Genomic DNA, 16,699 nt, shown 5'->3' with positions numbered 1-16,699 from the left:
GCACGGCCCAAAGCACCAACTACGCAGCGAGACAGATCTGAAACCAGAAAACTCTTTATTGCAAAGGTACAAAAGCATCACAGCAGAGATGTACAGCAATAAATTAGGTGGTGGCCGTGAGGGGACAGGGAAGGCGCAGGCCACGACACAGGGTCTCTTCTCAATAATTTATATCATGATAAAAGCAGCATAAAAATAAATATTGAAATGAAACTGCTGAGCAGGCAAAGGCGAGGAAAATCGGTGCGAAATGACGAGGTGGCGGCCCGGTCCCCCGGGAGGCCAAGCCCTGCCGGCGTCGGGGACGCGCGAGTCTGAAGCACAGGGGACAGGAAAACAAACCCACACGACAAAGACGTCCTTGCCTTTTGTCTTAAATAAAAAACTCATATATTAAAATTGTGACAATGAAACCTCAATGATCCAAAAGGAAAAGCAGGAAGGAGCAAGCCAGTCTTCCTTCCCCGGTCCCTGGTCCCAGGAGGGGGAGGTGCGGCCTCGGTGACAGCTCCTCCAGCCTGGAGCCTGACGGCCCCGGCCAGCGCTTGCCCACTCGCTCACCTGCACCCCATGGGATGGGGCGCTCTGCGAACCTGGGGCCGCCGCAGAACAGGACACTTGGCCGGGGTGGGTGGGGGCATGCCCCAGGTGCCCAGCTCGTCCACGGGACCCTGCTTGGAAGGGCACGAGGGAAGACCAAGGGGAGCGGGGGCTGCGAGCTGGCTGCCTGAGAAGCCAGGCAGGGCGACGGGCTCCCACTCCACCCACCCTCAATGCTGCTCTGCTCTCAGAGACTGACAGTATCAAACAGGAAGAGTTACGAAAGGTCTGTACGATAAAATGTGTATATAATTTTATATATATATATATATATATACTTTTCTCTCTCTTTTAAATATTTCCCCATGGTCCTTATTGACATCCAATGTGGATTACCTACCATGGCTATGGGATCAACAGCTTTTTGTTACACACTGGGGCTTTTTGTTACACACTGGGCTGTGTAAGGATCCAGTGCCCCAGACCCTGTGCCTCCTCGTAGGACAGGGACAAGGCCGTGTGGCAATGCTGCTGGAGAGCCCCAGACGCTTTCTGTCCACTCCTTGCAGCAGACAGAAGCTGGACACAGCCCCTGGGGCCGTCTGTCCTCCCCTGATCCTGGCACGGCCGACACCTGCTTGCTGGGGGTCTCCCTGGGTGGTGGGGGGCAGGCCAAGAGGAAACCAGGAGCTGGAGCCCAGTGGCTTCCGGCCTGCGACAGGACTCGGGGCTCAGGGCCGTGGCCCCCGCATCTTCCAGGAGGGGCAGTCCATGCCCGGCCCACATGGGGAGCCCCTGTGGTAGCTCTCAGGGAACGGAAGCACAGGAAAGGTCACTGAGGTCATCAGTGGCTCCAAGCCCCAGAAAGAGCAGGTGAAGGTTCCAGGCAACAATTAAGCACCAACGTCGCAGAGCCCCCTCGTCTTCTCTGTGCCGACACACCATCCAGGTGCTTCCAGGGGGCTGGTCCACGTGGACTTCCTGGCCCAGTGCCTGCCACCTTCCCCCCACCCCCGCTGCCCACCACCATCACGCCCCCCTCGTCTTCTGACCCACCTGTCTCCCTGCTCTCCCAACTCCTCCAGCAGTGGGAACCACCAGCAGCCAGGCCCCACCCAGCTCCACGGCCGCTCCTGAGGCCTTCCCAACTCCCCCTGTTCCACGAAGAACCTGCTCCCCTTCCACCTCCCAGCCCCCAGGGCCCATCGCCCCCTTCCCACGCTGGGGCGCCACCTTCCCTGGCTCTGTGGGGCAGCAGCAGGGTGGGCTGGCTCCCCCAGCCCGGCGGTTCCTCACTGGGGACCTCCCTCCGGTCACCCCAACACAGAGCGAAAACTCACAACACTCGTGTGACTCTCTGCCACCTGTACCCACAGGCCCCCCGTGACCACCCGCAACGAGCTGCTCCTCCAAGGCCCCCGGTGCTGCAGGTGCTCTGGTGTGACAGCAGGCAGGCCCCTTTGCACATGTGCACCCATGCACCCACTCAAGCGGCCCACCCTCCATCCGCCTCATAGGGTACAGGTCTCGGGCTAAGGCTAAAGCAGGGTCACGGTGCATGTCGACCCCAGGACTCAGTCAGGGCAGTGAGAGGGTTCCTGCGCCAGCTGGGGGGCCACGGCAGGGGGACAGATGTGTTGACAGGCTGCTGGCGGGAGGAATGGAAGACGGAGCCCCTGCCATCTGAGCCACAGGGCCAGGAACTTTCTGAGGACCTTCCTTGCCTACATCCCAACTCCCCCAAAAGACACAGGCCCCTGAAAACAGACAGTCTGGAGAGAGCTGGCAGGGCCCAGAGGAAGGCCGGGTGCATGTGTGTGCATGTGTGTGCGTGCGTGTGTGGGCAGGCGTGTGGTACACGGGTTCACAAGCCCCTAACTCTTCATCAGGCCCCCATGACCTCGCCCCACTGGGAGCCCCGTGGAGTCTGCACTTTGACTCAGGGGATCAGGGGTGTGTTCCCCCTGGGACCCTGTGACGAGCACAAGGGACATCCCTCCCCTCCCCCCCACTGGCCCCCTCGCCCAACCCTCGGCCGGGCACTAGGAGGCAGCCGAGAAGGGTACGGAGTTGGAGATCTCAGCAGACTTGACGATGGTGATGACACTGGTGGTGGCGACCTTGGTGGGTGCAATGGGCCCGCGGGCCACGGTGCGGGCGAAGGTCTGCAGAGCCTCGTACTTGGAACGCAGGGCGTCCAGCTCCAGCTTCATGCTGCTGTTCTCACGCGCCAGCTTCTCCACCTCCTGCTGCAGCTCCACGCGCTGCCGCTCCAGCTCCTCCTTCTGCGTCACCCGCTTGATGCGGCAGCTGGCGGCGTAGCCGCGGTTCTTGAGCGTGCGCCGGCGCTGCTTCAGACGGACCACCTCCTCCTTGGTGAGGCCCCGCAGGTGCTGGTTCAGCTCCCGCACCGACATGGATACCAGCTCATCGTCGCTGAGCACCGGGGCGTTCTCGCCCGCCTCCTTCTTGACCTGTGGGGCCACAGCACGGGGTTAGTACCAGGAGTGCAAGGGGGGTGGCGGGCGGGGAGGACTGGCTGCAGGGACCCCAGGAGACCACTCGGAACACTGCCGTGGACAAGCCTGGCTCCTGGCAGTGCCCCCTCTGCATCCCAGGCTGGCCTTCACTCCTCCACCAGGGAATGGGGACGGTCACTGTGGGGTCAATGGACATTGTGCACATGATGTAATGCAGGAAGTTCCCTGATGGGGGCCATTGGCTCCACCCACCATCACCCAGCTACTATTAGCAGCCCAAACTCTGCGAGGCCACAGCCTGCCTGTGTGCTGCCCTCTGCGGATCTCTAGCGCCTGGTGCAGGACTGAGGCAGGCAGGGGAGTGACGGGGAGGCACAGCAGCCTATCCTTCTGCACCCCTTGGACCTGGTGGGGCCCAGCCAGGGCCTGGCAGGGCCGGGCTACACTGACCTGCAGGACCTCAGGGGAGGCTTAGAGACGCACAGCCCATAAACGCACCGAGTCCCCTCTCTGGCCATACCCAGCTCTGGGAGACAGGAGACGGCCCGAGGGCACACACTGGCCTCAGAAGCCCAAGGCGCCCTGGGAGGCGGACAGTCAGAGCCAGGCCCGGGAGCTGGAGCACCACCGTTCACATGCGCCCAGCCCGTGGCTCTGCAGGACCAGAAGCCACACTCCCCATGCCTGGGTGCCAAGGTGCTAAGCACATACCGGCCAGCGGGCATCCATCCCTCCCACCCCTCCACCCTGGAGTCATCTCCCTGGACGTCAGAGCCAGCGTCTCCTGAGGCCACAACCCCCAATTCTGTCACCACTTCTCTGGGACACTTCCTTCAGCTAACAGCTCCCACTCGCTTCCAGGTGACAGGGCTTCCTCCTTCACGCTCAGGGTGGTTCTGGGACAGAGAGGCTGCAGGGGCAGAGATGAGGTTGGCCCCCTTACCTTTAACGCCTTGTTTGGTTTGGGGTTAGTCGTCATAACCTGGAACAGGCACCCAGACAGAACTGCTTGGAAATCGTCACTGGAAGATCACAGAACACAGAAATATACGTGGTTAGGTCCCAGCCACATTGGGGACGGGCTGTGCTATTGTGACAAGTGACCCAAAGCAGGGATGTCCCACTGCAGAGATGCTCCAAGGAGGCTCAGCTCGCCTCTCTGTGCCATCCAGTCAGCATCCCAAAAGCAAGGAGGGGCTCAGCCCATCAAGAGGGGATGCCCATGGGGGCACCCTGGCCAGGACCGGGCCTCTGCTTGGCCGTACCCCCCACTTCAGCATCAGCCCACGGAGCGGCCCGGACCCACCTTGTCCCAGTGCCCGGCAGCCACACGGCTGTCCCACGCTGCCCGCCGGGCCTGTGCTGCGAGCGCCAGCGCCTTGGGGTGACGCCGGGTGTGAGCAGCTGTTGCTTCCTGTTCTGACTCTCCCTCTGAGCTCAGACGTCTGCACCTGTGAGGCACAGGAGGCCACATTTAAGGCCAAAGCGCGCAGCGGCCAAGCCCCCACCCAAGAACAGCTGTGCCCAGCACCTGAGGAGTGCGCCGGCCCCGGGACAGCACCCTGCCCTGGCAAGGGCCCGTTACCCGAGCCAGCCTGCATCCCGAGAAGAAGGGCCCCTTTGGGGAGCCCCTGCCCTTGCCGAGCTCACTCCAACGAGGGACGGGTAGAGTCCCGCACCCGCCCTGGCCCGGCCCCGCCCTCCCGGCAAACCCACCTCCGCAAAGGGCACTGCAGCTGTGACATCACCGCCGCCACCTAGGCTGCCCCACAGCCATGCCCTGAGGCCCAGAGGGTGGGCAGGGGCTCCCTATGCCAGCCAGCCCGGACCACAGAGGTGGGAGCCGCCACAGAGGTGGGAGCCGCCGCCTCACGAGCTCATCGACTGTCTGGCGGGAGTTGTCCCCACAGCCCGCCAGCCCCCCAAGGCCCGCCCTTCTCATTTTCGCGTCTGCATTGTGTCACACATTCTAATCATTCATGAAAAAGCCAGCCAAAGCATCCCAAGCATGATTCCCCTCTGATAGTTGCCATGGCGACCCTGGGAAGTAGCCAACCCCTGATGGTCGTCATGGAAACAGAGAAGCCCACAGCAACAATGGCTTCAGGCTGGCGGTGCAGACATCACAGGTTGTGGGACAGTAAAACCCTTCATGCCCAGTGGCCCGAGCGGCAGGAGGGGAACCGGCACCAGACTTGCCAGTACACTGTCACCAGCTTCTGGGATTGGGGGCCGCTCCCCACGTTCCAAATGCCACATGAGGTGAACTGAGCAGAGAGAACGTCAGAGAAACTGGGCCCAGAGACAGCTGCACCAAAGCCTTCATCTGGGGAGTGAGTGAGACTCAGGTGGGTGGTCTCCACCCCGCCCGAAGCCCGGGGGGACCCTCACCTTAGCACCGCCTGGACCTCCCCCCGCTGGCCCTGCCCCTCACTACCAGAGGCTGCCAACACGACAGAGGTCTCAGCACCTAGGCCTGCAGACCCCCGACTGCCCCTCACATCGTGGCTGCTCTCTCAGGCACTAACGATGGATGATGGAGAGCAAGATGGCAGTGGGGCCAAGCTGGTGTGGCCTCCAGGGGCCCTGGGCTCCTCTGCACCCCTCACAAGGTTACACACGAGTGCCCGAGACAGACACGCAGCAATGAGGGGCGATCTCAGTGTAAGAGCTGCTTCCTGACAGTGGCTTGACCCCCTGGCATCTGGCGGGGGACCCAACGAGCACCCCACAGGGCCGCCCCTCCCTCCAGGTGCTGGGGTCAAAGTCAGGCTGGAGAAGCCACCAGGAGGGCCGGCAGGAGCCAGGCGGCTGGGAGAACCATGAGAAACTTTTCCACGTCGGGTGAGGCGGGGCGGCGGGACAGTTCCAGCTCGCACTCCCAAGCACGTCAGCGCACAGGGCCTGGAGCCGCCAGGGCATAGCTGTGCGGTGAGTCACCAGCTGTTTACAGAGCTGGGAGCTCACATTCCCACAGCCCCAGGCCCCTCCCACCCTGCAAGGACCCGCTGCGCCCGCCTGCCTGCCCGTCCAGTCCCAATGGGAAAGGGAAGGCCCCAGCGAAGGAGGGGCCTGCTCAGACCCCCAACCAGACCCGACAGGGGCTGCTGTGCCTCCCGCATAGTGACGTGCCAGCTCAACTGGGTCCTGGGCTGTGTTCAGAGCAGGGACACCTCCTCTGGGGACCTGCCTGCCATGAATCGCATGGTAGCACACTAAGATAACCAGGATGCACACAGGCCTGGGCCTCAGCACTCTGTAGGCTTGGCCCCCTCCCCTGCACATGAGGGTCTATCGCCCACATCAGCAAGGTCAAGGTTGCCCAGGGAACAGCCCCATGTCCACGGGCTCTGAGCCCATCTTGCTGGCCCCCCTAGACTTCTGGGGGCCCAGGACCATGGGCAAGGAGCCTCAGCAGAGATGGGAGAAGAGCAGCCCTGGGGTCCCACCTGGGGTCTGAGCAAGAAAGATATCTCTCTCTATGAGAGGTCACCATGGTGGGGCCTGACCTCAAGGAATCGTCTCTAGTTCTCAGACCTTCTGTCCAACGAGAGTGATGTGAGGACTAGAGGAGCGAATGCACGCAGATGCAGAGGTGATGGCTGCCATCGTCTTGAGGCAAAGTTGGGGAGCAATTACCCACAGTAATTGCTGTGGGTCTTAAGCTTCTCTTCTGAAAAATGAGGGGATCGGAACCAAGGGTGCCCACGGTCCTGTCCAGCTCCCAAAGGTTCTCAGCTGGACCGAGTGGGTGATGCCAGGACAGAGTCCCTGACTTGGGGCTCCACTCTCAATGCCCAGGCTTTGGGGTCTTCACCAGGGGCCCCCTGAGGAACCAGAGACCGGGGGAGGCAGGGAAAGCCCAGGCAGGACACCATCACGCAGCTCTGTGCTTATAACCACGACCCCCACCGCCTTGGGCAGACCAGATCTGGCTTCTGCCCCTTCAGGGACCCGCTCTGCTGGGAAGTCTCCACCAACTGCTGGAAGAGGCACTGGCTGCCCGCCTCGCAAGAGACTCATCGGAGAGCCATCAGTGATGGGGTCCAGGTGGGCCTGGCACCGGGGGCAGAGAGCCCTTCTTTGTGAACTCAGGTCGGGGACTGGAACAGCACTGTCACTTATCTCTACCCACAAAACACGTAGTATTGACCTAAAGTCACTTCAAACATTAGAAAAATGAACTTGCTTTCGGAATGAGGTTCAGAGGACAGTTTTGGATGTGTGAAAAAACAGTGGGTAAACCAAGTGATTTTAAAACAACTGTCCTAAAATGGGTATTTGTAAACCGTGGAACCTCAGGCAACCTCAACGGCCACCAGAGCGCACACAGGAAGAACTGTTTTCTGAGACGGGCCGGAACCCAGCTGGGGTTAGACTGCAGCCTGGAGCGGTCAGGCCAGGCGGGCACCCGTCGGCTGCAGGAAGGCCCCGGAGAAGCCAGCTTCCCCTGCTATCAAGGGTCTAATGCCAGCATTATTGCATCAGCAACCGTCACCACCAAAAACGCCTCTCCAATAGCTTCACACGAGGATGCTCCTGGCGAGCTGTCCCACGTCCTCAGGCTGACAAGACTTAGCAACACCAGGCACAGCGAGCCCGCGCTCCCCGGGGCTTTCTGAATTCTACTGAAGTCACCTGAGAAGTTCGGCGGCCCGTGCCAGCCCAGCATCCGGAACGGCGGGTCTGCACGTCCGCTGCGTGTGCCCGCTCCCCCATCTGAGAGTAACCATGCTTGTCTTCCTCAGCCCGGAGGAGCTGCTGGTCAAGCGTGCACACTCAGCACTTAGAACATGGAACACCTTTTAGGCGACTGGTTTTCTAACTGAAGAGGTTGGTTTTCAACCCAGAAACTTCATTCTGATGTACATCTAAACAAGGTTAACAGGAAAGATCATTTCCTCTGAAAGAAAAGGAAACACCCGAGCAGCCTAGATGGAGTCAGCTCCGGTGACTGCATAGTTTGGAATAAATTAGGGAGCTAGGGCCACCCCTCCCCTTCCGGGCCCCATAAAGAACAGGGCAGGGCGACTCCGCCCAGGGGAGCTGGCATTGCATCCCTGAGCATCCTGGAGGGCAGGGCAGGTAGCCCAGCTTCTACAGTCTGGGACTGCCCTTCCAGAAGGCAGGTGCGCCCGAGGCCAGGATCTCGGATCCCTTCTGGGTCACTTTTTACTTTCCACCTCCCAGCAAACATCTACTGCTTGGCCACTGCTTGGCCTTAGCTGGTCTGGGAGACTCGCAGCCCTAGTTGTCCCCCTGCATGCTCCTGCCCTCGCTGGGCTGGGCCCAGGATCAGGGCCTGGGGGAGGGGGGTTTCTCCATCAATAAAGCCAGGTGGCTGATGGGAGCAATGGCCCCACCCCAGGGGCCCTAGGTTGAGATTATCCCAGAGAAAAGGAGGTTTGTGAGTTTCAAAGGGCTCCAATTCTGACTTAAACAACTATCCCGACTAGCCCGCTTGTCTTGACTGTGAGCTGCATGCGGGCAGGAAGCTGAATCTCTGGCACCTGTTCCCGTTGGGTGTGGGTGAAGGCGGCTGCCACTCTTGGGCCTGCCCCACTCAGCCTTCCAGCAACTGATAAGGATGGGGCACCCCTTCCATTCCCGTTCTCCCAGGTCCCCAAGGATGCCAGAGTTGGGAACAGGGAGGGGTAGGAGGGATTCTGTCCTAGAGGAGCAGGTTCCCACTCCAGGCCGAAGAGCAGCAACCGCCTCACCCTGACAGATGCAAACCCCAAAGCCAGAAGATCCTTGATGGGGCTGCCTCTTCTCTGGGGGGCTGGGAGCCTTTCACAGGTGACCCAAAGCTGAGCGCCCCTCCGGCTGCCCACCACATAGTGGGGCAGACACAGCAGGCACCTGACAAGCACGTGCTGAGTCGTCGTCCCACAATGAGCTGTTGCCTCGCCAACTGAAGACAGACCCCGGAACCAGGAGAGCTCTCCACCACCCTGCCTGCCTCCGGACAAAGGGCTTCGGCTGATGTCCCCACCCCAGCTCCCCTCAACGTGGGGTGTGGCCCACAGTGCCTCACTGGGCACCCCACTGGCCCGGCCCACACCCAGCCTGCAGGCTGGCCCTGGCTGGCCACCCTCAGGCAAGACATGACTGTCTGCCCGACTTGGAGGACGCCTGGTCACCTTGTGTTTGCGGTTCGAGGAAGCTGTGTCATCCTGGCTACATCCAGAGGTGACTCAGGCAGCTGCTGGGCTGACAGCAGGCTGAACGCCACGCCCCCCCACCGTGTGCTGCCAGCCCCTGGCTCCCACCCCCCCAGCTACAGGCCAGGCCCCTGCTCCCTGTGTACCCCTCTGGGTGGTCCTTCTGCCTCCAGGCTCCCCTTCAGGGTTCTGTTGTCTCCCTAGCGGCTCATGCTGCCCAGGGCTCCAACCAGCCTCACCTCCACGTGCAGCCAGGACGCTCCCCGGAAAACCCGACAACCTGCCCATCCAACAGGCCCCAGAGACACAGGCCTCTGGCCACACCTGCCCACCTGTGTCTCTAGCTAGGTGATGACCCCCCACCGCATTCACACAAGCCTCACCTCTCCCTCCACGTCCACTTGCTGAGCCCAGCCTGCTGATCTCGGCCCGAGTCTCCCTGCAGATGCTCAGGCCCCCGGCTTCTCATCAGGACTCCCATCTCAGTCCCTCACATGCAGCCCCCCAGGCAGGCAGAGGGACCCACCGGCTCAGAGTCCCTCCCAATCTCCCCATTCCCTTGGTCGCCTGTCGCCACTCCAGGCCTCTACCTCTGGCTTCTTACAGCCACCCCCCAATCTGTGCTGGGCTCCCACTCTTCTGTCATCCCCTGCCCAACCCTCGCTTCATCAGAAAGCCCCCCTCCTGCCCTCCCTGTGGCGGGCGGGCACCCTCTCCTGAGCACATATCAAGGGCTGAGCCCAAGACCTGGTCCTGGTCTTTCTGTCTGAGGCCTGCCTCCCTCACTGGATGGAGAGAAGGGGATGCTCTCACCTACACCCGCTCCCCTCAATTCCTGGCAGGTGAAAGGGGCCGCATAAGCAGATGTGTCAGCACTGCACTAAAGGGAGGGGGGCCGGGGGATGGCTTCTACCCCAACACCTTCTGCCTCCGCCTTGCCCAGGACACCCAGACAGCAGGCAGGGCACGGCACTGGCCCCTGGACACGGGGCTCTGCCGCGGCAGGCCAGGCAAGGAACCCTTGGGGCTTGGTTTCCTCATTTAAAATGGGGTCTGTGTGTGTGTGGACCATGTGGCAACTCAGGTTCACCTCTACCTGCTCTAAAATTCTACGATTTTAAGATGACACTTTCAATTTCCTGAAACTGTAAGAAAGAGGAAACATGACAAGCCTGTGACTTATAAAAAGCAAAAGTAAATAGCGGAGCAATGCATCTCCCATTGCAGAGACCGGCGGGTGGTGGGGGGGGTGCCGAGAGGAGGGTGAGTCACTGTTTACTGCTCTGAGGAGCAGCTACACAGAGAACGCTCCCAGCCATTTCCCGTGTGGACTGGACCCTGAATCCAGCAAGTCCACGCCAGAAACCTTTAGACTCAGGGAGTACTTCTTCTAGGTCGCCTGTGATTATAAACAAACTCGCCGGAGTGGAAGCAAGCACGGTGGACAAAGAACAGTCCGGAACACGACCTCGCTCAGCGGCAGCCTGGGTGCCAGAGAAAGGAGTGGAACGCAGCAAGCCCCACACTCAGGAAGAGCGACTCCCCCAGTAGCCTCAACTCAACTCCCATTTTTAGCAACCACCTTGAAAGTAAGCGACGCTGAACTTGGAACCAGTCCCTTAAAGTCCAGCTCGGTTCAAGCACAAAAAGCAAATGCGCTCCAGGGAGAAGCCTTGCTTTGTGTTTTTGAGTTAATAAACATTTTATTTTGGAATAAGGAGAGGTCCAGTTTTAAGTTTTGAAAGCAGACCCCCCCCCCCGCCCCCCAGACCTCAAACTTCAACATTCCTCCTGGGTCATGGAGGGAGGGAAGTGCTCAGGAAGCCTGTCAGCTACCCACAATGCAACAGGTTGCAGGTGCGCCCCACCCACCTGCACAGCCCACCAACTTCCCAGACCCCTCCCACCTGCTTAGACTAACATTTTTTTAAAAAGCACCATCCCCCCCTACAGACATGGGCTTGGAGACTGGGCTCCAGAGGTGGCACACAGGACACACAGCTACACTTTCTCAAGATACCTGCTCGGTGATCGCTGTGACAGCAAAACCTCACCAACACCAATAAAGGGGTCAAGGGAGGGCAGGTGGGCACCCAAGGCACACTTGTGGGCACCCAGTGATTCTGTGTTGGGCATGGGTGTACATCTCGGGAGCTTCCCGAGGTCAGACACCTGGCAAGAGGAGGTGGCTGAGTGTTGGTCAACTGCTGAAGGAATTGTTGGGTGGGACATCCCACTTCTGCCTGAGCTACAAGAGCTGTGTGAAAAGTCAACAAGAGCGTAATCATTAACACAAGACAGAGAGCGCTGGACTTCAGCAAACTCCAACACGGACTGCTCCAGCATGTGTTCTGCGTTGGTGAGAAGACCCCACAACTACTGTGGGAGACAGACGGCAAAGCGGTCTGCTTTTCCTAGGACAAACCTGGGTCCAGATCCAAATACTCCCCTCCCCTCCGAGGCTCCGGGGAAGGTGCGTGGAAGAGGGAGCCGGAGACATTATCTGTTTCCTGAACTCAGCAGAATCACAGAAGAACCCGCATTTAAAATTAGAAGACATGGAGACCCCCCATTCATAGATGAGAAAAACGAGACGCGGGCCACGGGGGAAGCGACACGTTTGCCCTGCCCCTCATCCCACCCAAAGCCTCCACATCAGGGCTCCCTCCGGGAACCCCCGGGCAGATCAGCTGCTCAGAATGTGACCTCGGGCAGGGAGTCCCCTGCTGCTTCCCCTGCCCACCTCCGAGCGGTGTGGCCCATGTCGCGCGCAGTCACGGGTGGAAAGTGGCCGCAGGGCCGGGCAGGACCGCACGCCGGGTCAGCGGAAGCGTCCAGGTAACCGAGGCCGAGTTGGCCTAGCGCGACCACGCGCTCCCCGCGCTCCCCTGCACGTGGCATTTATTTTCGCCCCCGCCTTCCCGCTTCGAGCGGATCCCCGGGGTAAAGGCTGAGCAGGTCGGGGGGGGGGGGGCGGGCGCCGGGCTCCCCACCTGCCCTGCCCTGGAGAGTCCACCGCCTCCAGGCTCGGGCCCTGAGCGGGGGTCGGGAGTCAGGGGCGCTCCCGTTCCCAGAAGAAGGCGACCCGTCTAAGGGCGGGACAAGACCCCCAGCCCGCAGCCGCTCGAGGCGGACACCTGACGGCAGGTGTCCCGCAGTCTCGGGGTCCAACCCAACTCCGCGCGGGTCCGAGGAGCCATGACTCAGCGGCCGGCGGGCCGCGCACCCCAGGCCCCCACCGCGCCCCCGGCCCCACCCCGCCGGCCGCTTCTCACCTGACGTCGCACGGGGGCGCGGGCGCGCGGCGGCTCCTCGCGGGCACGCGCTCTCCTCGCGCTCACTCGCGCTCCCCCTGGGCCGCCGCCTCCGCCGCGCGCTCGGGTTCGGACTTCGCGAAGAACAACAAGTCCCCCAGCCGTCCGCCGCCAGCCCGCCCGCCGGCTCCCAGCATCTGACACCGCTTCCGGGATCGGCGTCGGCGCACGTCACGCCGCCCCGCCCACCGCGTGCCGCCACCGCCCCGCCCACGCGGGGCCCCACCACCCCCGTGAGCTTTCGCCCCGCCCACCATAGGCCCCGCCCACCACTCACCGCCCCGCCCTCACAGGCCCGGCCCCCGCCGGCGCAGGCGCACCGAGCCTCCCCCGTCTGCCCCTCCGGCGGCGGGGGAGCAGTCCCCGTGCCCACCTGGGCAGGGCTGTAATGTTGTACCTGTGCTCGCAGGTGTAGCCCGCCCGCGTGGTGGCAGCCTCGGCGCACACTGAGACTCGCAAGTGGCGGCAGTCATCTTCGTTCATCGCACCGATCCAGGAGCACCCCCATTTCCCCCTGGAGCGCGCCCTCTCGGGGCTCGGGGCGGGGCGCGCTCTTGTCTGCACCCCAAATTCCCAGGCAGGCCCTTGCGTATCCCCTCAACCTCACCGGAGCCTTCGGGAGACCCTGCCGTCCCCAGCGGTGGTCGCAGCCGAAGCCCGCGTTGGGGAAGGGCTCCCGGGGAGGGGTCTTCGCGGGGAGGGGTCTTCGCAGGGGGGAGCGGCCTCCGCAGGGGGAGTGGGGCTGGAGGTTGCCTTCTGGGGACAGTGCTCCGGACATTACATCCAAGTCTCAGAGTGGCGTGGTTTAATCACAAGAGGAGACCACCTGGCTGCACGCGTCCAAGACACACCACCGTCTGCGGGACAGGCCAGCCCCACACACGAGGAAAGGGCACCTGGCGTCCCCTCCTGACGGACACCCCCATCTGTCTTTTGAGTTCCCATTTTTGATCAAGAAAGAGTAAAGAGAATGACTTATGTAGGACAGCCAACAGTGTAAGATGGTGATAAATGGCATTGACCCACAGCCTCAGCACCCCAGGACCCTGAGGAACAGTGCCCACCGGAAACCCCAGCTGATGGTCGCCCTGTGGAAACAGGCCCAGCAAACGGGGCCCAGAACGGGGATACGACGCCCTGGTCTCAGTTCAGGGCCCGGCGCCTCGGCAGGGGAGCAGCCTCCTCCTGCGCAGGTGGAGGACGAAGCTGGAGAGGTGACCCGTCCAAAGTCACACCGCTGGGCCTGCAGCTGGGCCCAGCACCTCACTCCCCTTCTGCCAGCACTTGGACGGGAGGCTGAGCCCCTTGACCGTGTCTGCATCCCTCTCTGGGAAATAATGAGCTGCCTCAATGGGGCTGCACGTCTCAGTTCTGAATAAGGAGCGAGGGAAATCCGCCAAGGCTCTGGGAGTGACGGCAGGCCTCCCACGGGCGCACACTGCATCTGCTGAGGGGTGTTTGCTGGTCTCAGGCGCCTTTGGGTGTATCCTGGGAAACAAACAGGAAAAAGTGCCAAGAAGCTTGTGGGTCTTCCTTTGGCAGTTAGCAGCACAGCATGGCTCTGTGTTTAGCAAGCGGCTGTGGCTTCTCTCTGCGGAGAACGTGGGCTTCCTTCCAAGCGACCTGGCTCTGTCGGGCGCACTTGCCTTGTGGGACAACCAGGCGTGCTGGTGTTTGCTGATGGCCTCGACAGGAACAGCCGCCAATACACAGATCAGCAGCGGCAGTTGCAAGCTGTCCCATCTCTACAGGATGTTTTCAGAGTGATTTCCCCCCAGGATTTCAAAGGTGTTTCCCCTTTTTCCTAGCCAACACCCTCTGGCCTTGGGTGCAGAGCTGCAGCCGCCCACTTTGTGGCCCCTCTCTGCAGGACTCCGCCACCGTGGTCGGGGATAATTGAGTTTCCCGTGAGTGTCCTCATTTCCCAAACTTGATTGCAGTCTTTTCATGTTAACATTCGGTTACAGAGAGCACTGTCTAATTACTCTCCTTAACTTCTTGAAAGAAGGGCATTGAGAGGTTGGAATTAGGCAGAAGTGAGAGACGCGGGTCACACTTATGGTGTGACCTTGTGGGGGGTTCTCTTCATTTCACCCCTCTAGTCTTAGTTTCCTCAACTTTAAAATGGGCTTAATAAAATAGAATGAAGATGGGCTTTTTAATAAATGGTGCTGGGACAACGTGATAACCGTTTAGAAAAAAATAAAGTTGGCTCCACAGTCTGTCCACACTGTACACCAGCATTATATGTTTCAAATGGATCAAAGATTTAACATTTTGTGAAAGAAACCATTAGATGAAGAGAAAGTTCTGGAGATGGATGGCAGTGACGGCTGCACAGCAATGTGAATTTACTTAATGCCACTGAGCTGTACACTTAAATTGGTTAAAATGGTAAGTTCCATGTCTTGTATGTTTCACCACAATAAAAAAAATAAATTTAAAAAAACATTAAAATATTTGCAGAAAATGTGGGTGACTTCCTTTAAAACTTTGGAATGGGAAAAGGTTTTTCTAATCATGATTAAAAATCCAGAAAAAGACTTAAGGCAAAAATCACCATAAGCAGTTGCAACCCACGTCACGAAGGACCATCTCCCTAATTTACAAAGGGCTCCTAGAAATATGGAAGGAAAAGACGAAAAAGGAGCGAAGGATATGAATAGATCATTCCCAAAAAAAGAAATCTAAGTGACAGAGGAAAAGATGCTCATAATAAGAGAAAAGCACGTTAAAATGACATTGCAATTCCATTTCTCATCTCTCAGAATCCAAAAATCAGACCACATCCTCTGATGGGGATGTGGGAACGGGCCCTCTCATGCTGCTGGTGGGAATGCAGGAGGGGCGTGGAGCAGCCTCTTCCACACTTACCTTGGACCCTACTTGTTCTCAGAGTATATGAGGCTCGTCACTGTGGCATCAGCTGTAAGAGCAAAAGGTGGAAAACCACCAAGTTGTCATCGTTAAGGGACAGGCTAACCAAACTGGGGGACATCACACGATGGAGTACCACGCAGCTGTAAAGACAGGGGTGCAGAAGATCCCCGTACTTGGACATGAAGACTTCCGGGGTATGTTGTAAATGTGTGAGCAAAGAGCAGCACTGGTTGTGTGATGTGCTGCCTTTAGGGAGGAGGGGAGGGAGAGGAAAACATGGATTCGTGCTTGTCTGAATCTACAAAAGGAAGACTGGGGGGAAAACAAGAAGCTAATAGAAAGGGCTGCCTTGGGGGTCAGGTGTGGATGGGGCACAGACAGAAACGAAACCTCTTCATGTTGTTTCCTTTCCACTGTTGGACCGTGTAAGTGTATTACCTATTCAAAACTATAAAATTAAGTTGAAATGAAAGAGAGGGAAACATGCAGGACTCTCGTGAGAGTTCAGTTTCTAAACAGCCGTGAGGACCTGTGCGCCTTGCCTGGTCCCTGGTCGGCCTTGATAGGTGGTCCCTTTTATTGCAGCTTGACGGCAGAGGCAGCATGGGTTATGCCAGATAAACTGCCCTCTTCTCCCTGGGAAGAGTCCCTCGACCATCAGGGCCCCAGGACTGGGTGGACCAGGCCCCATCTCCCAGCTGTGTGGAGCTCTTCCTGGGGAAGAGCCTGGGGCACTGCTGGCAGGGGCAGGGTCCACGCTGCCCTGCCCTCCTTCCAGAGAGTTGGAGGTAGGGAGTGCCATGGGGCGAACTCAGGTGGCCCTGGCCAAAGTCCAGGGACAGGGAGGGACACTAAAGGCCCCACGATCCATTACTCTGTGGGGAAGAGGAGAGGCAGGGGCAAAGGCTATCTCCAGCCCTGAGGGGGCAGCTGGTCTCCCTGAAGTGGTCCCCAGCAGTTACTACCCCCAGAGTTCCCATAAACACCCCCAGGGGCCCTAACCCCAGAAAGGTGAGGGGTTGGAACCTTGGATAGGCCAGACTTGGGGACATCCTGCTGCACGTTGCCCCATGGGTGGACAACTACAGCTCTCTAGGAACTGAACTGGGCCAGTATTTAACCCCACGCTCTGTGAGGGGACAGCCATTGCAGGCGGGTGTTTGCTGACCGTGGAAGGAATGACTTGTGCTTCTCTGCATGGCCGGCAGTGCTCTGAGACGCCTTCCCTTGTCCGGCGCTGTCCACCACCGCCCTCTGAGGTTGAGGAACGGGAGGTTCAGCGAGGAGAGGTTCAGAGAGGCAGGACCGCTCTGGCCGTGCA

General features: G+C 59.8%; 1 protein-coding gene across 2 annotated transcripts; it reads right to left on the bottom strand.

The window, feature by feature from the left end:
• Nucleotides 1–1,557: 1,557 nt before the first annotated feature.
• Nucleotides 1,558–12,630, bottom strand: MAFK (MAF bZIP transcription factor K). Of its 2 annotated transcripts, XM_004440897.3 has the most exons (4): nucleotides 12,460–12,629; nucleotides 4,327–4,471; nucleotides 3,964–4,042; nucleotides 1,558–3,014 (listed from the first exon to the last, which is right to left on the bottom strand). In XM_004440897.3, the coding sequence occupies exons 3-4, from the start codon at nucleotides 3,997–3,999 to the stop codon at nucleotides 2,583–2,585; spliced, it is 468 nt and encodes a 155-aa protein (XP_004440954.1). In that variant the 5' UTR covers nucleotides 4,000–4,042; nucleotides 4,327–4,471; nucleotides 12,460–12,629; the 3' UTR covers nucleotides 1,558–2,582. The 2 variants fall into 2 exon arrangements, with proteins under 2 accessions (XP_004440954.1, XP_087273578.1); XM_087417452.1 differs by lacking the exon at nucleotides 4,327–4,471 and having other exon boundaries at nucleotides 12,460–12,630.
• Between the last annotated feature and the right edge of the window lie 4,069 nt (nucleotides 12,631–16,699).

The sequence above is a fragment of the Ceratotherium simum genome, chromosome 26 (genome assembly GCF_057802395.1).
Source record: "Ceratotherium simum simum isolate JZ-2026a chromosome 26, ASM5780239v1, whole genome shotgun sequence".
Classification (NCBI taxonomy): domain Eukaryota; kingdom Metazoa; phylum Chordata; class Mammalia; order Perissodactyla; family Rhinocerotidae; genus Ceratotherium; species Ceratotherium simum.
Note: the sequence above shows the minus strand (reverse complement) of the source record. Positions and strands in the feature narration are given on the sequence as shown.

Bases quoted from the DNA above. Each gene is read 5' to 3' on its own strand.
- MAFK (XM_087417452.1), bottom strand. From the start codon at position 3,999: ATGACGACTAACCCCAAACCAAACAAGGCGTTAAAG. The intron at 3,015-3,963 runs GTAAGGGGGCCA...GTGGCCCCACAG, and splicing joins AACCAAACAAGGCGTTAAAG to GTCAAGAAGGAGGCGGGCGA.